Source organism: Mustela putorius, unplaced genomic scaffold, assembly GCF_011764305.1.
Source record: "Mustela putorius furo isolate JIRA1106 unplaced genomic scaffold, ASM1176430v1.1 tig00003845_pilon_pilon_pilon, whole genome shotgun sequence".
NCBI lineage: Eukaryota > Metazoa > Chordata > Mammalia > Carnivora > Mustelidae > Mustela > Mustela putorius.
In genome coordinates, this window is record NW_025421998.1 from 1396807 (window position 1) to 1421736 (window position 24930).

The window sequence follows — 24930 nt, forward strand, 5'->3', positions numbered from 1 at the left end:
TGTTTTATATAACATAGAAATTTATGTTTTATATATTTGTTAGTAGAACCACGTACTCTCTGAAATTTTCTTGTAATAGCAATTTTTCAGTTGATTCCTTTGGCCTAAATATGAAATTATATTATCAGTTAATAATGATCATTTGCTCCTTACTTCTCTTTCTGATGTCATCAGATGCTATTTCCAGAACAGTGCTAAAGGAGTGATGGTAGTGGGCATTCTTGTCTTATTCCTGACAAAAACGTTAGTGGGAATGCTTTTATTTTATCATGAAGCACAATGAGATTTTTAGGGTTTTGGTTTTAAGGTCACCAGTTTCTCTACTGTGTGAGTACTAATAAATTTCTGCTTTATTAAGTGTTTTTATAAATAGTGGATTTTGAATTTTATCAAATATTCTAGATCCTGTGAAGGTACTAATATGATTTTTTTCAACTGTTAATATGAGGAATTATAGTGACGTCCTAAAATATAAAGCTGTTCTTGCAATATCTGGTTGGTCTCATTGGTTTACTTGGTCACTTTAGCTTATTCTTTTAATGTGCTAGATTCTATGTGGTAACATTTTTTTTATTTAGAGTTTTTGCACTGTGTTCACATAATAGGTCAGTCAATCTACAATTCCTCTAGTCTCTCTTTGTTAGGATATCATTGGTGTTAAGCTGGTCTCTGAAGAGAATGTGGAAGCTTTTTCTGGAACAGTAAATAGTATTGATAATACCTGTTTAAATTGCTGGAAAAATTATACCAGTGATATTATACCAGGGATATTATTTGTGGCTAAATAGTCTTAAAGCCCTTTCAAAAACAATAGTGTGTCTCATTTCTGTGGTCAAGTATACCCTTAACTCTTCTAAAATTGTTGATTTTTAGGGCGCCTGGGTAACTCAGTGGGTTAAAGCCTCTGCCTTCTGCTCAGGTCATGATCCCAGGGTCTTGGGATTGAGCCCCACATCGGGCTCTTTGCTCCTCTGTCTCTGCCTGCCTCTCTGCCTACTTGGGATCTCTGTCTGTCAAATAAATGGATAAAATCTTAAAAATAAAAATAAAATTGTTGATTTTATACTAAATTCCTGGGTTGGTTTTGTTTTGGTTTTGTGTTTTATTGAGCAGATATTCTTTTTTTTTTCCCCCTAAAAGGTGTTATGTATTTATTTGACAGACAGAGATCACAAATAGGCAGAGAGGCAGGCAGAGAGAAGGAAACAGGCTCTCCACTGAGCAGAGAGCCCGATGCGGGGCTCGATCCCAAGACCCAGGGATCATGACCTGAGCTGAAGGCAGAGGCTTAACCCACTAAGCCACCCAGGCACCCTTGAGCAGATACTCTTAATGCAGATAGGGAATGTCGTGGGTAAGTTGTTTGTATGAAGTACCTTACATTTTGAGAATTAGTCACTGATTTGCCTATAGGAACTGAACTTGAATGATCATAAACCTTTAATGCACTATTGAAATTGGAGGGCAGGTGAATGCTTCATTTAACCTCTTTATTACAAAGAGTCTCTCATTAGGAGCTTTTACAGCTAGTATTTTTGTTAGACTAAAGCCTAATAGTAAGTACCTTTATTAGGAAAGTCTAAAGACAATAATGAACTCTGGAAATATGAAGATTGTTGGGATTTTTGTTTAGGGTGGGCAGGGACTGTTTGATCTCAGTATTGCAGAACTAGATTGATCGTTTGTTAGAAAGTTTCTTAAAGTTTAAAATAGAGAGTTTACTATTTGGATTGAAGATTTGTAGTCTGAATCTCTTTCCCTTTCTGTATGTGGTAAACTGAGTAATGGCCCACAACATCCATGACCTAATCCCTGGAATCTGTGAATGTTACTTCTGTGACAAAAGTGAGTTTACAGGTGTGATTAAGTTAAGGATCTTAAGATGGGATGCTTATTCTGGACAATCTGGGTGGACCTTAAATGTAATCATGTGTCCTTTTATGAGAGAGGTGGGGGGGAGGGGGTTGACTACAATAGAGGAGAATGCAATATGACCACAGAAACAGAGATTGTGTGATGCAGCCAGGGGATTTAAGTCTTTTTGCAAAGGGATTTAAGGCTGTTTAAGAGCCAAGGAAAGTCAGTCTCTAAAAGCTGGAAAAAGCAAGGAAAAGATTCTCCCCTGGAGCCTCCAGAAGGAATCTGCCCAGCTGACACCTTGATTGAACCTTAAGACTCATTCTGGATTTCTGGCAATCAGAACCATAAGACAATCAATGTGTATTGTTTGAAGCCCCTGTAGGTTTGTGGTGATTTGTTATAGCAGCCGCAGGAAGCCCATGCAGTGTGGCTACCCATCCACTAAACCTCAGCAGCCAGGCTTCCGCCTGTGGGGTTCAACTCCACAGCCCCAGGCCGGAAAAACAGTGCCTTTGTGAATGGAGGAAGGCAGAGAAGAAGGGAAAGTCAGGGGATTTGTATATGACACAAGTCTTTTTGAGCATGGTATAGGTGTCTAGTTTCTGAATGAAGCAGAGAAAAACAGTAGGTTGAAAACTTGAAGCCTACCCATAACCAATAGATTCTATAGTATTATTCTAGGACATTCCTTATTAAAAATTGAACAGTAAAAAGTAGAAGATAATTGAGAAACCAAATAAACCAAACCATTTGAAATCCAGGAATGTCTTTCTCATGAGCTGAGTCGTTGAGGGGGAAAGATACGACATCTCCATGCATACACATGGAGATGTCATATCTTAACTAAAATGTAGGTTCAATCCTCCAATTCCTAGTTTGGATGAAAGTTCCAACAAGGTACTTAATTGTACTTTTGCCAAGTGAATGCGAGCAATAAACAAACGTATATTATTATTTTATTTTGTGACAAATTTTAATTCTTTGTTTAAAACAAGTTGTATATGCACGATACAGAAATCAAAATGCAAAAAATGGTGTGCAGTAAAAACCCATTGTCACACTCCAGTCCACTAGTGATTTCATTTCTGTCCTCACAGGCAGCCTGTGTTACCATTATTTTATATTGTTCCAGATACAGTAAACAAGTGAATTCCTAAATAAGCCTCTTCCTCATCTGTGTATGCGGTTCATACATTGTTCTACCTCTCGTTTTTTTCAGTTTAACAATGTGTCGGAGCTCCCTCCCTATCACTGGGTAAAGAGCATCCTTGTGTTTTGTGGTTGGGGTTATTCCATATTTCCAGCTTGCACTCCCGCTGCAGTGAGTGGATGTGCCCGTTTCTTTCCACCAGGGGTAGATAAACTGTAAAGGCCAGAAGTAAACATTTTAGACTTGTGGCTCACATGCATTCTCTGTTGTATATTCTTGGTTTGGTTTTGTTTGATTTGTTTTGTTTACAATCCTTCAAAAACATAAAACAGTTGTGCTCAAATAGGAGGCCAAGGGGCTATAGTTTGCTGAGTTTTGCAAACATATTGTTATCAGCGTGATGGGTAAAACAATGGTGTCCCAATGTAATTTATTTGTATTTTTCTTATCAGCAAAGTTGAGCATATCAGAGCCATTTACATTTTCTTTTCTGTGACTGTTCATATCTTTTGTCCATTCTCCTATGATTGTTATTTATAGTAACATTTTATATAAGGGAAATTATCTCTTTGAAATGAATTGCAAATATTTTCCTCGGTTTTATCTTTATCTCTTTACTCGTTGATTTTGTCAGGTAGAAACTGTTTTGAGTAGTAAAATTTGTCAGTTATTTGATGATGAGTGTTATGTAATACTTCATGCCTTTCCCATTCTGAGATTATCAAATGATTCTTCCAGAGTTTTTTCCCCCCTGATGCTTTTGTGATTTTTTTTTTTAAGATTTATTTATTTATCTGAGAGAGTGAGTGTGCACACATGAGTGGGGGGAGGGGCAAAGGGCGAGCAGATCTCAAGCAGACACCCCTTTGAGAGAGGAGCCCATGGCACAACCCTAAGATTGTGACTTGAGCTGAAATCAAGAGTCAGACGCTTAACCAACAGAGCTACCCAGGTGCCCCAGTGCTGTTGTGATTTTAATTTATCATCCAAATCTTTGATCCAGGTAGTTTATATTGGTGTGAGAAGAGATCTAACTTTATTTTTTTCCAGAAGGCTCACCAGTTGTCCCAGTACCACTTATTAAATTATCCTCCATGCTTCCTTCCACACCTCTGTTTGAAATTATGCACTAAACCATAGTATGTAGTCAGATTTATGGCTGTATATTCTCTTCCATTGATCTATCTAGACAGGCTTTGCCTTTGAATTACAACTCACTCACTGAATTGCTCTGTGATCATATTTCATGGAGGAAATATAGATGTAGTTAGAGAAATGATCAAATCTCTCTGCAACCTTCACCTGGACCCCTGTTCTTCGCTTTAACTCACCTGTTACAAAGAAAGAGATGGCCCTCCTGCATGAGAAGTACCCTCTCTTCTATGTCATTAATTTCTGTTTTTTTTTTATTTTTGAAGTACAATTAACATACAGTGTTACATTAGTTTCAGGTGTACAATATAATGGTTCAACAATTCTGTAGATTACTCAGTGCTCATCACAGTAAGTGCTGTCTTCATTTTTTTTTTAAAGATTTTATTTATTTCTTTGACAGAGAGATCACAAGTAGGCAGAGAGGCAGGCAGAGAGAGAGAGAAGGGGAAGCAGGCTCCCCGCTGAGCTGAGAGCCCGATGTGGGGCTCAATCCCAGGACCCTGAGATCATGACCTGAGCCGAAGGCAGAGGCTTAACCCACTGAGCCACCCAGGTGCCCCATGTCTTCATTTGTTTTAAAAGAGAGAATATAGGGGCTGGTGGTGAGGGTTGGAGGGAGAGGGAGAAAACCTTAAGCAGGCTCCATGCCCAGCACAGAACCAGATATGGGGCTCAATCTCCAAGTGAGTTCATTTAGTTTTGTGACTTTAAATACATCTGTAAACTGAGGCACCTGGGTGTCTCAGTTGGTTAAGCCTCTGCCTTCAGCTCAGAGTTGTGAGATCGAGCCCCACATTAGGCTCTGCACTCAGTGGGGAGTCTGCTTGAGATTCTCCTTCTCTCTCTGCCCTCCCAACTCATGCATGCATGTGCTTTCTCTCTCTCTCTCTCAAATAAATAAATAAATAAAAATTTTAAATGCGTCCATAAACTAACTTTCAAATTTTTGTGCCATCTCTACCCTCACTCCTGAATTCCAGACCAGAACATCCAATGTCCTTTTCAGTTCCCAACTGGATATCTAATACACAAGCAAAGCTTAGGATTGCTTTCCCAGACCTCTTCCTTACTTTTTCCGTGTTAGCTCGTGGTACCACCACCCATTCAGTATTTTTAGAAGATACACTTACCCTCCCTGCCTCCGCTTTTCCGCCATGTCAACTGTTTCTCCAGAAGTATGCACATAGCATAGTAGTTGGGAGAGCCAGGTTGCCTCAGTTTGAGTCCTGACTAGGCCTTGAGTGAGTCAAGTTCTGTTATCCAGATTCTTCAGCTTTCAAATGAAATTAAGATGCTGCACATCTCACAGGACTGTTCATTCATAATCTGTGGTACCCAACTGAACTGACACGTCTGCGGTGCTCCGAGCAGTGCTGACACTAGTGAGTACTCAGTAAAGATTTGTCATTGTTGTCCCCAGTACAGATAGTATTGATAGTTATGCAAGTACTAGTTAGGGGGACCAGTAGTATTACCAGTTGGGCCGCAGCTGCCGTAGGCCAAGCCTCTGACCTCTCCTGCAGGGAAGGCAGCCCCCTGTGCTCTCCACCCTTGCACCTCTACCAGCCACTCTGCACACACCCGCCAGGCTGATCTTTTTAAAGATAGAAGTGAAGTTATGTCACTGTCTTGCTTAAAAACTCTCCAGGGCTTCCCATTACAATTAAAAGTAAACTCCCAACATTTTTCCATGGCCTTCAAGGCTTTTCTCATTGGCCTCTTTTACCTCTCGGTCTCACCTCCTGTTACCCTCCCCACTCTTACTCCCAAGGCTCCATCCCTTCTGGACTTTACTTGGTCCCTAAAATGTACCACTCTCCCATTTTAGGTCTTTGCATTTGTCATTTGTCTGGAATGCTCTTCCCTCAGAGCTGTCTGGTTCTCTCTTAAAATTCAGGTCTCAGCTCAAATGCCATCTCCTCAAAGGAGTCATCCTTGACTGTCCTGGTTAAACTAGCCCCGTGCCCGTCATCTTCTGTGTTGCACTCAGCACTGTGGAATTTTCTTATTTGCATATGTGTTTGTTATAAGTTCTAGGTAGGCAAGGGCTTCAGCTTTTTACCATCAAAACAACATCTGGGCTAGGGATTGGGAGCTAAATTGTGGAATGCCAAGTTTTTGAACTGGGGAGAGCGGAGTGTCTCCTCGGTGGAAGCTTCTCATCCTGCATAGCCTCTTGAACGTATGAGACGTGCAGCTCCTAGTTATTAGGGACTGATTGCACTTTGGAAGAATGTCTTTGGGAATCTGCTTTTTTTACATCTACATCACAATTATTTTATAATATTTAAATTTTACATATGTGTATTTTTTAAATAAATACAATGTAGTTATTTAAATTACGTATTTACAAATATTTAAACAGTATTTTAAATTGCTCTGGAAGGAAAAGTGTTCTAACCCAGTTGCTATAGCTGCTGAATGTTTTGCTTTCAAAACACACACACACATAGCTCGTAGAGTAGACTTAACTGTTTTAAAAATAAGACAGTAGTTAGATAGTCATGAAGTGATTACATCTACCAGCAAGTAAGGATCATAATGGTAAGAAGTCATTTCCTGATTCACCTAGGAACACCAACAGCATTGTGTTCCATAAACTGCGTAGGCTGGGAAGACTTCAGGCTTTTAGTTCCTTATCTGCAATATGCTGTTATTTTTCACTGTTTCTGAGGAATGATAGTCATTCACATTCTAATGATCATGTCCTTAGTACCCAGAAAAGGGGGGGACTCAATTCTTGTTTGTTGAGTTGATCCAATTGCTAGCCTCCAAGTATGGATTCTTTACAGGACACTTTGCAGTGCAAATTGCTTCTGCTAAAATGTTTGTGATACACACTAAGAACAGGATCAGAAATTGCATATACAGTGTCAGCTCAAGGTATGCTCCATACAGTTTGAAACCAGTCTCAAAGTACAACATGTTCATGTTGTTAAATGGATAGTAAGATTATGGGAGGTTGTGTTTTGTTTTGTTTTGTTTTGTTTTTCTCCTTAAGACTTTTCTGTTTGAGGGAGCTCATGGGTGGCTCAAGTGTGGGACTCTTGGTTTTGGCTCCGGTCATGACCTTGTGGGTCTGAGACTGAGCCCCTTGTGGGGTTCTGCACTCAGCATGGAGTCTCTCCTTCTGCCCCTCCTCCCCACTCACTTGCGCACTCTTTCTTTCTCCGTCCCTGTACAATAAATAAACAAATCTTTAAAAAAAAAAAAAAAAGAAAAGAAAGACTTTTCTGTTTGGGCAAATAGTCATATGGGTGTGATTTCTGGATGCAGCTGAGAATTGCCCAACTCTTGGGTGCCTGTAAGCCAGTGGATGAGGCACAGACCCCCAGCGGACTGGCCTTGCCCAGACTTGTGGTCGGATCTCTAGTAGCAATGACCACTTTATACCAGTACCGTCTAAATCACTCCCCACAGTTGTCAGTCTGAGAACATTTATTTGTTCATTAAACATGTTTGTACCAAATGGCTGATTTTGCCAAATTGTATTACTCATGTCGGGTGTAGAGTAAGGCAGGTAAACATGGCTCCCAGCACTCGAGTTGTTTCTGGTGTATTAGGGAAGAAGACCCCGAAGAAGCAGCTAACACATTCAGGCAGTTTCAACCAGGAATAATGGTTATGAGGGAAAGTATCACAGATGCTGTAGGAGAACACAGGGCAGGGGAGAGCTGAGAGTTTCAGGTAAGGCTGAGACCCCAACTGGAATCCAGACGCAGGATACTGCATGGCGAGAGCCAGGATACCTGAAGAGCCGAGGGAGGCCAGTGGGGATCTGGTGCAGCCGAGGTGGGGGACACTGGCACGGAACGGGAAGGCAGGCAGGAGGCGGTGTGGCCCTGCAAGCTGCAATTTGGGAAAGCCGTATGGTAACCAAAAGCAGTCAGAGGACGCTGAGAAGGAAGGGTAGCAGCAGTCCCCTGGAACACTGAAAAACAAAAAGGCTTCTGGCTTGGGCTGCACACAGGCTGTTGGTTGTGACCTCATGGCCTCTTTCTCTAAGGCCGGGTGCTGGGTGCCATTAGCATAGAGCAGCAGCCAGCTTCTGGAGGAACCTGGTCCTCCCACCCTGAGCACAGACGGACAGGTAGTACACAAATGCATGTTCTGGAGAAAGCGGGGCACGCTGGATCCAGCTATGTAAATTACATCTACTCCATGGCATCCCTTGGGAGGTATGATACACAGTATCGGAGTCTATCTGTAATTCTGCTACCAAGTTACTGGGATGAGATTCCTTCATTTATAAACTGATAGGGAGTAAGCCTTTCAGTCGGCAACCTTTTTTTTTTTTTTTTTTTTTTTTGCAGGCAGGATGGGAGGGGAGTCAGTTGTTTCTTACTAGAATTAGAAGAAACATCTCTTCTAATTATTGTCAGTAAAGGTTAACATGAGAACAAAGTGATTGTTTGGCATGTTTTCATAGTCTGTGATTATGCTCTAATACCTGCAGTACTCCATTATTGTCAGCATGTGGTTGCACTGGGAAATTTTCATTGTGGGTCGCAGCTCATTACTAAAAATGAGCTGTTCTAGGAGAAATGCCCTTGACTCATAATACTTGTTGTATTGTCATGGTGTTCCCTGATAAGTGCTTCTTCCTCTAAATGAGCATACTTCATTTGCCATCTGTTTCAAATCACCACAGTGATTTCATGAAAATGAAAACTAGTATCTTGAAGCCCAAGGACACCGTATCTCTTCCCTACACTTGCAATTCTGAAGAAGAATGTACTGAACTTTGCTTATTTTTTCATCCTTTCTAGATTCTTCTTACTCCTTTGCTACAAACTCTGTGACACAAGATGGCTGCAAACAAGCCCAAGGGTCAGAATTCTTTGGCCCTACACAAAGTCATCATGGTGGGCAGTGGTGGTGTGGGCAAGTCTGCTCTGACCCTGCAGTTCATGTACGATGAGGTGAGTGCCCGTTTTATAATGGATAGCAAACTTTGGGTTTAGAGAGGATATCTATGGCTTCGTTTTGGTGCTATTTTAAGTATATCCCTGAATCCTTGAAAGCTACTGAACTTTTTATTTTCCCATTTTTCAGTTCAGAGCCAACATTTATACACATCCTGATTTAATAAGTCAATAACTCAAGAGGCTTGAAAACATTATATTTTAAAAACAAATCAAACCTGGAAGCAGTACCTCCTTTAAAGCGATCTAACTTTGGCTTTTTCGTTTTAAGTGTTTAATGGAGGTTCCCATCTTGAATTAATGGAACTGGTAGATATAGTACCTAATTGAGACTTAAAGTTGACGTAATAAGGTGTCTTGTGATAATAATAGTAATACTAATAAAACAATTCTAATAATAGTGGAAAAATTAGTTGTAGTATTTGGCATGGCACTACACTCACCATTAGGTAAAGGCTGTGTCCCTAAAACATAATTCTGAGAAGGCTACAGATTTGTGTGCCTGTATGTGTATCAGACTTGACTGCCTCAGAGTTAAGGTCTCAGCCCACATACAGCAGTATATTCTTTCCCTAGAAGATTCTTATCAAGCTTAAATGATTTAAGAGTTGAAAATCCAGTTGAAGCATTTATCCTCAACTCTTCCTTCCAGAGAAGCACTGGGAAATTTTCATTGTGGGTCGCAGCTCATTACTAAAAATGAGCTGTTCTAGGAGAACAGCTGGAAGGTGCTTATATGTTTCTCTTTCTTACTTAATCCTCATAACAACCCTGCACGGTGTGGTAGTATCCCCATTTTACAGATGAGAAAACAGAACCTCAGAGAGGTTTCTCAACCTGCCCCAGAGGAGTGATCTCCATTGAGAAACAGAGCCCGAAGCCTAGTCCCCTCTAACAGCAGACCCTGCAGGTCTTTACCCCCCAGATGCTGCTCATAGCGTCTGTCACACCCACAAACAGCTTAAATCCAGCTGTTATCTTGCTCATTGGGGACCATAACAAAGAAGTTGAACTTGCTGATTTATCTGTTCAATCTGTTTTCTATACTATTCATTTTAATAGCTAGTCTTTCAAACTAATAGCTAAATCCAGCCCCTTAACAGTAAGGAGGAGGTCAAAGGTAGGACTAGTCATATACCTGACATTTGATAAATGGTTAAGCTTTCACTTAGTATTCAACAATAGTAATATTCACAGTAGTATCTGATATGATATCTGAATATTTATATTTGTTAAATCTTCATAAATACTGAATACTTATAAAAAATAAGCATGAAAATATAGAATGTTCTGTAGCCTTTATAGTTACAAATACACTGTGTTCATTTTTTAAATAATTATGTATTGAATATCTTCTGTGTACCAGGCACTGTTCTAAGCTCTGGAAGCTACAGTGATGAGTAGAATAGTCAAGGTCCCTCCTCTCAGGGTTGTATTCTCGTAGGGGGATATAGATATTGAGCAAATAAACAAGAAAATATCAGATATTGAAAATATCTATAGGAGCTAATAAAAAAAAACCTGCAAAAGTATGTATGTATACATAGACACATGCTAACAGTGATACACTGATCAAAAATACCAAGGTGAGATTTACAGAGTTGAAGATAGATGTGGGAACATAAAGTTGTTTAATTTTATTATTTTAAAAAGCAGACATTTAGAGAACGATCTCAAAAGTCTGTGCTTTGCCATTATACTGAGTAGTATAAGCCACTTTATTAACTTGGTTCATTTTAGAGAAGAGATCTCATAATAGCTTTCAGTGCTCACCTCAATATTGACTCACTTTCAAGTGATTTCCACAATTCCGGCATGAAAATTTTTATTTATAGTCACACTGAAAGGAGTTTTTAGATATTTGATTGAACAGATGTATAATCGTTTTTGCAGTTACGGTGTTTTCAGGAAGAAAAAGGCCTGGCTCTCAAGCTGTAAACACTCTAGACGTACTCCTTAAACCCTTGCTCTTTGCAAAAGTAGAAGCCACTGAATTATCTAACATGAAAATGTGAATTAACGTAGTGTTAACCATTGAGGAACATGGAAGGAAGAGTGCATGGGACCTCTCTGTACTGTTTTGGCAACTTCACATGAATCTGTATCTCATCTTTTCTAGTTTGTGGAGGACTATGAGCCTACCAAAGCAGACAGCTATCGGAAGAAGGTAGTGCTGGATGGGGAGGAAGTGCAGATCGATATCTTGGATACAGCTGGGCAGGAGGATTATGCTGCAATTAGAGACAACTACTTTCGGAGCGGGGAGGGCTTCCTCTGTGTCTTCTCTATTACAGAAATGGAATCCTTTGCAGCCACAGCCGACTTCAGGTATGGCGGGAACTGAGGCCTTCGCACTTTGTGCACAGTAGTGTCTTCCCCCGAAACAGGCGGACAGCTAGAGGTGGTTATTTGTCAGTCTTTCGCTCTGCTGTGATCGTGTTTACTCCCTCTTCGATGGCAGTCTATGACCCCGTCCCCGGTGTACGGACACTCAGATAACCCGTACACCTTTCTGCTGTCTTACCGCTATCCCCGTGCCACAGTGTCACTGTGACAGCCTCAGTACCTGTTACTGCAGTATTTCTTTCTGGAATAGAATATTGTTGCTGCCATCAGAGTTGACATTGGCTCATGTCATGGAGCTCTGCCCCAGATTTTAGATCTTTCAGTGTTGGTCACCGGTGTCCCGCGCCTGTGTAATGCTCAGTGGGCTCAGCGCCATCCTCCTCACGACACAGATGCCAGACAGCACACGCTGATTTGTTTAATAGAAATAAAAATACTATAGATTGGCATACGAGGTTGTGTTACATATTTTTTATATCTTATTTACTATTTGCTTAATCAAAATCTGTCAGCCATTTGGTTTGCAGGGGGCTGGCTGGTGAAGGGGAGAGAAGTTCTGAGAGATCTACAGCATAAATAAGTTCTTGAGTAGTCTCATATCCTATATGCATCATCAAAAGTATTCTTTGGGGGGGTAAAGATTTTATTTATTTATTTTATAGAGAGTGAGCAGGGAGAGGGAGAGATCCCAAGCAGGCTCAGTGCAGAGCCAGATGCAGGGCTCAGTCCCACCACCCCAGGTTCATGACCTGAGCCAAAACCAACAGACACTCAACCCACCGAGCCACCCAGGTATCCCCAAAAGTATTCTTTAATTATATCTTTTTTATTTCTGTGTTACGAGTTTGCCTTGGTATGAGGGACACAAAAGGAACACATAGTGTATCCTCTATTTTCGAGATTCATACAGCCTAGTTGAAAAAGGGGTGAAACCAAGAGCAAGTTGGTGACAATGTAGGAGATGTGGGCAGTGATCATTGCAGGGACCCAGGAGGGGAGAGAAGCCCAGAGGCCTTCACGAGATAGCTGAGCCTGAAAAATAAGGATTTCCACCGATGAGGAAAGTTTTCTGGGGGTTGAACAAAAACTGAACCTGGGCTTGTATACCTCAGCCTATATAAAGCTTGCTTTTCATGTACACTTGAAAGTCTCAAGAACTTAAAGGAATCTAAGAGAGCATTCTTTGCAAAAAAAACATGTCATTGAGAAACTTTTAAAATGCAGATTAAGGGGCGCCTGGGTGGCTCAGTGGGTTTAGCCACTGCCTTCAGCTCAGGTCATGATCTCAGGGTCCTGGGATCGAGCCCCGCATCGGGCTCTCTGCTCAGCGGGGAGCCTGCTTCCCCCTCTCTCTCTGCCTGCCTCTCTGCCTCCTTGTGATCTGTCAAATAAATAAATAAAATTCTTTAAAAAAAAAAAAATGCAGATTAATGGGGTACCTGGGTGGCTCAGTTGGTTAAGTGTCTGACTTCTGCTCAGACCATGATCCCAGGGTCCTGGGATCGAGCCCTGTAATCGGGCTCCCTGCTCATGGGGAATTTGCTTCTCCCTCTGCCGGCTGCTCCCCCTGCTTGTGCTCTCTCTCACTCTTAAATAAATAAAGAAATAAAATGCAGATTAATTTATAAAATTAACTTTGTTGGCCTCTCTAAGGTAGGAGTTTTGTATGTGGTAAAGTGCTTGTGACAGTGCCGCCAGCACACTTACTACACTCTCAGAGTCAGCTTGATGTGCCTGTATTTTTCCTGAGGAGGGGAAAACTCTTGAGAGCAGGACCCATTTCTCACCTGTCCAAGTATCCCTAATGCCCGTATTTTGCACGGTTCCTGGCGTGTATCATACAGGGCCTGCTCAGTAAACATTTGATACAAGTGTTAGGAAACACACTCTCTCTCTCTCTCTCTTTTTTTGTTCTCACTTTTCTTATGTCAAAAATGAAGAAATTGGACCAGTTTGTGAAGGTACTTTGCTATTCCAAAATTCTATAACAGCCTCTAACACTCTATTTAAAGTAAAATGTGTCTGAAGATTGTAGACATAACATTGCTTTTCTCTGACATCCAGGAAAGTAGCTCATTCAAACCAAACTAATTAACTTAAGGATATTGTCCTCTCACCCCTGAACCCAGTAAGTCCAGGCTTTCCGTGGCCACATTTCTGATACAGTGATTAATGCTATCACTGCACTTTCTCTGTTGTTCTTCCTGAAAGAGGGATTCAGAGTGCCTTAGTAGGTGTTTATTAAAAGATAAACTAATGACTGTATATACTTTTACACATACGACCAGAGTACCAGAGTCCTGAAAACCAGTGTCGGTCCCTGCCGGGTAGTTAGACAGGTGGTAAGTCTATTGTCGTGAACATCTTAGTTGAGACTAGATCACAGAAGAAGCTGGCTAAGAAGGTACCAGCACATTTGTTGTTACGGGAAAAAGATGATAGCTGGCCAGTATCTTCTTCACAAGCACATCAGAAATGGGACAGTAGTGATGGCGAGCGTGGACGCGCGCCTTGCAAGAGGTCGTGTGCGTGGTGGGAAACACCCAGCCCTCCAGTCCTGTACAGCTCAGCATGTGTCCCCCAGTTACTATGCCCCAGTGACCTCGTTCCTTCCTCCATGGGGTGCTTAAGGTAAGTACGGATCCCCAAAAGATGGAGGTGACTGTGTAGTCCATAATCCATTCATGCTAGAAACTAGGAATTAGGGTCCAGAGAGCTACCCGCATACACGGAGTCTGCTCAGGTGTTGACGACTTCAACAATCAGGTGAATGAAGGAATATTAAAAGTGACCCTGCCCAGTACTCAGCAGCGCTCACCACACACCAGGCACTGCTCTGAGCATCAACAACATGCGCTAGATACTAGAGAATTTCATAGACTCGAAGACACACATTTTTTGCATTTTATCATCTCTCAAAATCGGGGCCATGTCCTGGAGGAGGACAGCCTACAGTTGTTAAGTGGCAGCGGCTTTTTCTCTGCGGTGCGTAACATATTGTGTGCAGTTAGTGGCACTGAAAGCCCGTGGCCCATGGGGAATACTCAGTAAATGGCTCGCCGTGGTGGTGGTGGTGGTGGTGGTGGTGGTGGTGGCGGCAGTGGTATTCAGGCGACACTGCCGAGGAAGCCCAGTGTAGACAAATCTGAGGTTAAGACTGGCGAAGATGCCTGTTCCATCTCAAACATCGTGATAGATCCCTGCAGTCAGTGTCCTCAGCTGACCTGCCATTCTAATCACCCCTTTAACTTTCTCATTTTCTTTTAGTCTAAATTACCGTTCCTGGGGCGCCTGGGTGGCTCAGTGGGTTAAAGCCTCTGCCTTCAGCTCAGGTCATGATCCTAGGGTCCTGGGATCGAGCCCCGCGTCGGGCTCTCTGCTCAGCAAGGAGCCTGCTTCCCTCTCTCTCTGCCTGCCTCTCTGCCTGCTTATGATCTCTGCCTGTCAAATAAATAATAAAATAAAATAAAATAAATTACCGTTCCTGTAGTTTCAGTGTCTCTTTGTTTCAAAGGAGAGGCATCAGAAGGGTAGCAGGAGAATGATGATTTTAGAAGAAAACGTCTTTCTCCAGTAGAGTACTAGTAATGGTTAAGAACAGCTTGCCTTTGTTGAACATTTCCTGTGTGTCAGACCCAGTTACATTTCATCCTCTGAGCAACTGTTCTGTTGTGAGCCTCATTTTATACACGAGGAGACATGGGGCAGAGAAGTACTCATTGCTTGGAGGCACGTGATTAGGAGGAACAGAGAGCCATCATACCTTTAAAATTGGTGATGGCCGGGCACCTGGATGGCTCAGTGGGTTAAAGCTTCTGCCTTTGGCTCAGATTATGATCCCAGGGTCCTGGAATTGAACCCCACATCGGACTCTCTGCTCAGCGGGGAGCCTGCTTCCCCTCGTCTCTCTCTGCCTGCCTCTCTGGCTACTTGTGATCTCTGTCAAATAAATAAACAAAATCTAAAAAAAATAAAAATAAAATGAAATTGGTGGTGGCATATAACTTCTCTCTGAACACCAAAATCTATACTCAAGAGATGTCTGGCCTGGGCGGGGCTTTTAAAAACATTCAGTGGGACCATTGATATGAGGTTAATAAGAATGGCACTCTCTCCCTCTGTGGTCCTCCTCCCCAAATCCCATGACCCCAGTTTAATCACACGAGAAAAACATCAGACAAATCCCAGTTGAGAGATTTTCTACAAATGAGCTGACCAGCAAGCCTCAGAACTGTCAGGGTCATCAAAAACAAGGCAAGTCTAGGAACTGTCAGAGCCGCTCTAAGGAGAGCTGATGACTAAATGTTGCATGGGATCCTGGACAGGATCCTGGGACAGGAAAAGGACATTAGGTAAAAACGAAGAACATCTGAATAAGATTTGGACTTCAGGGGCGCCTGGGTGGCTCAGTGGGTTGAGCCGCTGCCTTCGGCTCAGGTCATGGTCTCAGGGTCCTGGGATCGAGTCCCGCATTGGGCTCTCTGCTCAGCGGGGAGCCTGCTTCCTCCTCTCTCTCTCTGCCTGCCTCTCTGCCTACTTGTCATCTCTCTCTGTCAAATAAATAAATAAAATCTTTAAAAAAAAAAAAGATTTGGACTTCAGTTAATAAAGACAGATCAAGATTGGCTTATTAGTTGTGATAAATGCACACACCAGCGTAAGATGTTACCAGTAGGGGACACTGGGTGCAGAGAATATGGGAACTCTGTACTCTCTTCACAACTTCTCTGCACATCTAAAACCACCCTTCTCGTAAGTTTATTTTTAAAAAAGCAACAAGAGGAGGAAGTTGCTTCTGACACTTCCATTTTGTACCTCCACTGCCATTTTATACTCCCTTCTCTGGTGTAGTCTTCCTTCATCCAAGAAGTGAGTATGTAATGCAAGTGATTGATGATAAAATGAGGAGGATGTGATGCTCATTTCCCATCATGCAATGAATGAGCTCATTGTTATTGTAAAGAATCCTGTGAATCAATGCTCATTGCAGCTGGTGTTTGTTGTTTTGTTGGTCAGACACAGGGGGGTAATATTAATATTTCTTTCTCATTTCCTCTTATCCAGGGAGCAGATTCTAAGAGTAAAAGAAGATGAGAACGTTCCATTTCTGCTGGTTGGTAACAAATCAGATTTAGAAGATAAAAGGCAGGTTTCCGTAGAAGAGGCAAAAACCAGAGCTGACCAGTGGAATGTCAACTATGTGGAAACATCTGCTAAAACTCGAGCTAATGTTGACAAGGTAAAGGGCGGCCCTCCTTATGGCTACATCGTGTTAACAAGTTGATTTGCTCCAACTCAGCTCCATTGTGTCTAGAGATTTGTGACACTTGCAGATAGTGATATAGTATGTGCTGATTCTCATCCGCCCTGAGTGCTCAAACACGGCCTGTTAGGAATTTCTTCCTTCACCTTGTCCTCGGAAACACGAAACACCACTTTTTTTCTAGCACTGACGGGATTTCTGACCTGAATCCCTGCCCTTTTTAAATTTTTTTTTTCTTATCGTGATGGGCTGGGTAGTTTAGAAGGCGTGGCGTAAGTCCGAGCTGACACCCCGGCCCCACGTAGGTTCACTCCTAAGACAAAGGAGCCGCAGGCCAGAAATCTTTTACTGCACCTACATTCCCCACCCTCAACCTCTTTTCTCCTCTCTGTCCTCTTCTGTATCTTCCCCCTTTGTTCAGGTGGCCCTTCTCTGAGTCCAGGTGAGAAACACCCTTGCCTCCTTTCTAGGAGCCGGCCCAGGTGCATTATTTCATCCTGCTGCCGGAGACCATCATCTTCATTGTTCAGGGGGGCTGTCTGCTGGGCCAAGGCATGGGCTCCCTGAGCCCCCACGTGGGGCCTTTGCCTGACGCCAAGCATCTAGGCTCTACCGAGTGCCTCTTGAACTCTAATGGGCAGAATCGTCTGTGAAACTTCATGAACACAGATTCCTGCGTCTGACCCCCAGAGATTTTGATTCGTTTGCTGTGGGTTGAACTTGAGAATTTGCATTTCCACTAAGCTCCCCTGCAGTGCGGACTGTGGCCCGGGGGACCATACTTCAAGTAACACCGTTTCTAGGTGGCCTCAAGTTTAAGTGAGCTGGTCTGCTTGTGCCTGTAGATTTGTAACACTGATCCAGAAATCATTAAGTGAAAAAAAAAATTAGGGATCCTTAAAAAAAGAAAAATTAGAGATTTGTTCTGTTCAGTTTCTGTGGGCCTGATGACAATGTTGTCATACTGTCTTAAGCCAATTAGGTTTTTTTGGTCATGTGGTCAGATTCCCATAGGCCCAAGATATCTGTACAAAATGAGTGTTACAAGATTTCTACTTAGTATACCAGTTTTCTCTAAAGCTACGGCAAATGTATTTAAACTGGTAATGAAAATATGTCTTAAAGTTCAATGTGTTTGGAGTTTTGAGAGGCAACATTGGATATTATCATTATGTGTGTTTTGGGGTTCCTACTAATTGACGTCTTGAGCAGGCTATAGAGCATACTCTAAAGCCTATTTAAACTGAGGAAAGTCGTGAGAGGAGGTGACCAGTAACCATCCAAGCCACAGAGCTGTCATTCTAACAGTCCCTGTGCTGTCATCTGCTGGCGTGAATTTTTTTGCCATATGCTTGTATTGTCAAGCATAGGGCTTGCTCTGGCTGTGTAACACAAACTGTACCCCCAGAATTTATGGGTGAAAACAACCATTTCTTACGCTCCTTTAATCTCTGGGCCAAGAATCTGGACAGCTCTCGGGGGAGATGGTTTGTCTCTGCTCCATCATGTCTGGTGCCTGCGCTGAAAAGCTTCAAGTCCGAAAACGGGAAGCGGCTCGGCTTAGGTACTAAATACCATTCGCACATGTCTGATTCAGCCAGTCCATGCTGGCTGTTGTCCAGGGACGCCTCGGTTCCGCACCATGTGACCTCTTCCAGGTGTCCTCCTTTGGGCTTTCTTCTGGCAGGGAGGCAGGGTAAGTGCCAAGGGCCAGCATCACAAGAGAAGAAGAACCAGGCAGAAACCACATCACCTTCTCTGGCCTGGCCACGGAAGTTACACGGCCTTAATTTCAACTTCGTTCTCTTGGCCAGAGTAGTCCCAGAGTCCCAGCCCGGGTCAGAAGGGAGGGAAATCGACTCCACCTCTTGATGGAGAGTGGCAAGATGCCCGAAGAAAGCGGGGAGTATTGCTGTGGCCAGTGTGGGAACATGTGGTCTGTAGTCAACGGTCACCTCTCCAAAGCAAAACGAGATGAAATGTGGCGGCTTGTACATCAGGGTAGAAGTTCCGGCTAACGCTCTCACTGTGTGTGCTGCTACACCCTGAGCGGTGCGTGTGCCGTGCCGCATAAAACACCTCAGTGGCTACGTAGAAGTAACTTGCTGCAACTTACTCAGTTTCTACTAATAAAAACTGCTGAGGAAATGATGTTAGTAGTTAAAAGAGCTCATATTCAGTCGTGTTTATAAGACGCAGGCACTATAGCCAGCATTAGCCATGCATCTTTAACCAAGTAAAGCAGAAGCACTCTTTTCATGCTCACTTTTGAGATGAGGAAACTGAGATGTGGAGAGATTACATACCTGAGTTGAGTTCAGAAGGCCTGTGATGGCAGCTGCTGGCCCTGGGTGTGGCCGGCTCTGGAGCCCACGTCATCTCCCTCTTCTACTCCACACGATGGTGGGAGCCCCTGAGGTATCCCCCAGGTGTATGTCACCCTCTGTGGGAGCCACGTACAGGTTTCCTGGGGTCATGAGTGTCTCCTTCTATTATATTGGGAAGTATCTTGTTTTGTCACAGGAAACAAATCCTAGCTCACCTACAAGACAGTAAGGGCTCATGCCGTGCCCTCCTCTGGCTTCCACATAGACCATTGCGATGAAGTTTCGAAGAGGCAGATTTTGAATCCACTCTGTGAAAAGCTTCATGACCATCTGAGTGGTCGAGCAGGGGCCTTGCCCGTCACAGAGGCGACGCCTGTCACAGAGGACACCTGGCAGTCCTGCTCACGGACTCACTGGGTGCTGGTTCTTCCTCACAACCTCGTTAGCAACCTTCCAGCTGAACGCTCTCACTCTTCAAGCGTAACTCCAAGGTTGCTCCTAATTTTTAAGGAACATCTTGAAGGAATAGGAAGAGGTTGAGCAAGTAGATGTCAAAACAGGATGATTTATTACATGAAAAGAGCCAAGTTTATGTTGGGGAGAGAATTTTAGTAGAAATGTACTGTGTTTTTAATTTTTTTTTCATTAAAAACCTGGATATATGCTTATTGTATAAAGAAAAATTTGTAGTAAGGAGAAAAGGGAGTCACTCCTCACCCAGATTCCACTTCACTCCCCTTCCGATGAGGTAACCACTGCTAACTCAGGTGTCTTTCCAGATGTTTACCCGCATTTAAAGACTATATAGTCTAAGGGAAGACTTGTGTTTGCTTGTGTTTCCCCTGTATACATAGGACTTTTACAGTGCATATATAGTATATTTATGTATATATATATATAATGTATATATAGTGTATATATACAGTATATACAAAATGCATGTATACATGTGTGTATACACACACACACACGGTATTTCTGTGTATGTAGATACGCATTTCTGTAGTTTGCTTTCTAAATTTTATAACAGGCACATGGGTGGCACAATCGGTTGAGCATCCACCTCTTGACTTTCACTCAGGTCATGATTTCAGGGTCGTGAGATCAAGTGCCTGGCATGGAACTTACATAAATAAAAAAATTGAACCTTTTTCTGGAGTGCATTCCATAGTGATATATCTGCATCAGAAGGCTGCAGGGGCATTTTCTGATGTTACATGCAGCTAGTTTGGAAGCTTCCTGCCTCGGCAGGCCAGCTGTAGACTCGAAGGGCAGGTGTTCCGAAATCACCCCAGGGAAGCCGAGGTGCATCAGTTGGGGGCAGAGACCTCTGGCGTCTGTGTCACCTGTCTGTTTCAGTCTCCTGAATTCTCTGTGGGTTTTCTCTGCTCAGTTTTTCCCTTTTCTAACCATTTGTACCCCTTTGTGTGTTGGTCCTGTGTCCTTTTGACTTAAGCCATTAGTCTCTAATCACTTCCTTGCCTTTTTTTTTTTTTTTTAATAGCTTCCTTGCTTTCTGACTCACTTTCTGTTTCTTACTCCAGATCAGGGATCAGCCATTTATCTAAGGAACATGGTTCCCCTGGGAGGAATGGTATTTAGCAGCCATAGCCTGAGGATGGATGTGCTCACAGCTGTTGCCTTGTCTTTGCTTCGTGGCCTCCCTTGAAGTGCTGGGAAATATGTAGTAAAGAAAACAAATCATGAGAGCATACTGTTACTCCTAATTCAGTTTTAGCATTCAGGACTTTCTGCTTCTTTGACTTTATGTTCGTATCTTCTCTCTTACACTGTCCTGCAACCCGCTGTACAAGATTGTTCTAAGTCAGCAATGCCACCGTTGCTGTGAACAGCTAAATTACAAAGTGAAGTTCTAGATTTGTCTTTTTTTTTTAATTTGTTGAGTTTTTTTTATTTTTATTCTTAGCTTCTATTCTGAGATTTATATTCTGTGTGCCGTGTTTTAAAGTCTCTTGAATTCTCTCCTCTGTTTGATTATGTCACCAACTCTCTGTGTAGCTCGCCTTAAAGTGTTTTAGTTTGATTTCCAGTTTTCAGCAGCTGCTTTTTTGTGTTTAATTCCATTTTTTAATATATAAAACATTTACCGTTCCAAAGTTGAAGTTGTACCATGAAGTATATTCACAGATGCCTCACTGTTCTGTGTCCCCTGTTCCCTTCATCCTGAAAATAATAGCAGTGTTTGGTTTATCCTTCCGTTGTTTCTGTTTCACATGCAGGCAAACCCACGTAACTCCTGCAGGAAGCTCTCTGCATGAGCTTTACAGCACCTCGCTTTTTCAGTTAGCCTTTCCTTCAGAGAGCTAGAGGCACGCCGGCCACTGCGTAACATACATTTGTTTACTTTGCACCTTCGCAATGTACAGGCCAACTAGAATTTTTGAAATCTTTATATTCAGCTGAGTTCTTAATATGTCGGTGTGGTGTCACTTCTTATTTCATGCTTATGAGAAAAATAAACAAAACCAAAGTAATAACTGAATTTTTTTAATTCAGAATTTTAGAGTGTAGACCCTGAAATTTTTTCATCCGGTCATCATACGCATACTTGGAACTACTTATGTACGATGTGAGCCCGTGTCCTTTTAGACCCTTGTCTGTCTGCCCTCTAGCATTTGTCAGCAATATTTAACTTTTGAGTTGTTCTAGTAATTTTTTAGTTATTGTGCTAATAGCTCTCATTTGCCAGTTTCTGGATAGGAGACAGAATTGATAAAATCTCAAGTATGTTGCCAAAAAGAAAATTGTTTTCTTAGTACCTCGTATCAGAACGATAAAGGAAGCACTCATTTTCCTCAGCTTTGTTTCTCAAAATGGAGCTGAAAACAAATAAGTTATTAAATATAAATTTTATTAAACATAAATTACCTTTAAATATGAATTGGTGAAATACATTCATTAATTGTATCAACAGAATCCACGTCATCTATAGTGCTATTATCTTCTTTATCTTAAAAATTGGGATGGAAAAATTAGGTTATATGATGTGAACAATTGTACCGAAAAGTGTAACTCAGAAAATGTCCCAGCCTTCTCAGTATACCTGGAGAAGGGGACCTTGGTTTTGTGCTGTCTTCTCCCTGTACTCCCTAAACAAGAGCACTTAAGTAGTTACTCTTAGTTCATTCCCAAGGAGTACTGCTGTGGTTCCAAGAAGTACCAAGCTCACGTTATCTGTTGGCTTTATTTACCCTGTTTTCTTCTTTCTAGGTATTTTTTGATCTGATGAGGGAAATTCGAGCCAGAAAGATGGAAGACAGCAAAGAAAAGAATGGAAAAAAGAAGAGGAAAAGTTTAGCCAAGAGAATCAGAGAAAGATGCTGCATTTTATAATCAAAGCCCAAACTCCTTTCTTATCTTGACCATACTAATAAATATAATTTATAAGCATTGCCATTGAAGGCTCAATTGACTGAAATTACTTTAACAATTTGGAAATTGTTATGTATCACTAAAAGCATGAATTGGAACTGCACTGAAAGTCAAATTCACTTTTAAAAAAAAGAAATTAATGTGGCTTCACCAAGAAGCAAAGTTCAACTTCTTTCATAATTGCCTACATTTATTGCGGTCCTGAATGTAGCGTGTGGGCTAGTGTTTCAAGAGCAGTCTTTCTGGAACTGTTAGAGCTGAGACGGGGTAGGGGGATGGGAGGAAAGGCTACTCCCTCTGGTTTATTATAAAGCTGAAATTTTATATCATTTTAAAATGTCTTGGTCTTCTACTGCCTTGAAAAATGACAATTGTGAACATGGTAGTTAAACTGTACCACTTTTTTTAACCATTGTTATGCAAAATATAGAAGAAAAGTTGTTGGCATGATTGTTGCATATAGTTCAATTGAGAGTGATTCATCTGTGAACCTGCATTAATTACCTGGTGATTAACGTGGAAAAGTGGTGTAAACTTGTACATGGAAATTTTTGAATATGCCTTAATTTAGAAACCGAAAAATACCCGGTGACATCATCCTGGGTGTGTCCTCACTGGTGCCGTGGGCCCATCACCCCGCGTGTCCTGGTGAGAGAAAATTTGCCTGGTGTGGAGTACAACTTTTGTATAGAAGATTCGTAAAAAAAAATAACCGTCTGCTAGGATCTGTCCAAATTTACAATGTGTGCCATACTCTGGTTCTTGAAAGTGAGGTTCCAGAGCACCTCGATTACTTTTGACTAACTGTAAGGTAGTTTGCAAAAAAGGGCCAGCATATGCTTGTAAGCTACCTTGAGGCCGTGAGGATTCAGCGCAGTCACGTTTCAGTGATCCCTCTTTTTCTTTAAAATGCCGGTCCCCGGAAATCCCTTTCTGCAAGTGGTGAGCATGTGTTAAGTTGTTGGTCTCTCTGGAACGGGAAGAACGTCATTAGTGCTAACGCATTTTGCCCTGGAGCACCTGGGGAAGGCGCGCGTGCTGGCCAGCCGGGCTCAGGAGGTGACAGCTGGGCTCTGGGAGAGATTTCAGGAGTCATCACGAAGAACACCAGAGCCACACTGTCCTGACGTTAACACCAGGCCGTCAGCCCCGAGTGTAGTGCAGGAAGTGTGTGTGGCAGACGCAGGCCAGACATGAGCTTGTGTCACCGTTGTGTGGTGCGTCCCCTGGAAGAAATCTAGCATGCTATCTGGGAACATAATTTCAACAGGAAATACACTGCTGTCCAGAGTTTTCGTTTCTTCTTCGGAATGGGTCTAAGACAGTTGATTCAACAAAGTTCGTCTTTCTTTTGGCTCAGTCCTAATTTCAACAAGTCCAAGATGTGTTCAGGCATTCCAGGTAACAGGTGTGTACGTAAAGTTAACAAAAATAGGCTTTTTAGGAACTCAGCTCTTTAGATACTCCATCTGGCTTGTCCTGTTAAATATTGGTCCTTAAAGGGTTGGAGATGTACATCTTTCATTTCATATTTTTCATAGGCTATGCCATGTGCAGAATTAAAGTCACCCGTGTGACAGCCGCCCCGCGGGCCCAGCGATCTCCGTGTGAACTCACTGCAGTCTCATCTAACCAGGGGTCCTAACCACTAACATTGTGACTTTGCTTTAGACCTTTCCTCTCCTGGGTACTGAGGTGCTATGAAGCCAACTGACAAAGATGCATCACATGTCTTAGGCTGATGCCACTACCCGACTGGTTTATTTGCAAAATTGAGCCATTTAAAGACCAATAAACTTCCTTTTTTTAAATGCTTGTGGTGTTACTTGATGTTTACTATATGTATATATGTAATATGTAACATTCAGACTTAACCTCTGCAGCTTTACAGGAGATTTTAAAACCGCTAAATCTCAGGGCACCCGGGTGCCTCATTCAGTTGAGCGTCTACCTTCTGCATGGGTCATGAGCTCGTGGTCCTGGGATCGAGCCATGCATCGGGCTGTCCGCTCCACAGCGAGTCAGCCTCTCCCTCTGCCTCTATGATTGCTTTCGCTCTCTCTAAAATAAATAAAATCTTTAAAAATATGTAAATAAATAAAACCACTAAGTCTCCAGGCACCTGGGTGGCTCAGTCGGTTAAGCATCTGCCTTTGACTTGGGTCATGATCCCAGGGTTCAAGCCCCGTGTCCAGTTCTCTGCTCAGCGGGTAGCCTGCTGCTCCCCCCTACTTGTGCACTTTATCTCTCTGTCAAATAAAGAAAACCCTGGGGCGCCAGGGTGGCTCAGGGGTTTAAGCCTCTGCCTTCAGCCCAGGTCATGATCTCAGGGACCTGGGATCCAGCCCTGCATCAGGCTCTCTGCTCAGCGGGGAGCCTGCTTCTCTCTCTCTCTCTCTGCCAGCCTCTCTGTCTACTCGTGATCTCTCTCTGTCAAATAAATAAATAAAATATTTTTTTTAAAAAGTGGAACCATAAAGTTTCAGAGTAAACCACATTTAAAAAAAAAAT

At 42.4% G+C, this 24930-nt stretch overlaps 1 protein-coding gene across 1 annotated transcript in view; it reads left to right on the plus strand.

Moving 5' to 3' along the window:
• Nucleotides 1–24230, plus strand: part of RALA (RAS like proto-oncogene A) — a 75756-nt gene extending 51526 nt beyond the window's left edge. Inside the window, exons 2-5 of the mRNA XM_004739349.3 lie at nt 8935–9087; nt 11210–11418; nt 16501–16675; nt 22258–24230. Coding sequence (XP_004739406.1) covers nt 8974–9087; nt 11210–11418; nt 16501–16675; nt 22258–22380 — 621 coding nt within the window. The 5' untranslated portion in view covers nt 8935–8973 and the 3' untranslated portion in view covers nt 22381–24230. The remainder of the gene's footprint in view (nt 1–8934; nt 9088–11209; nt 11419–16500; nt 16676–22257) is intronic.
• The last annotated feature ends 700 nt before the right edge of the window (nt 24231–24930 follow it).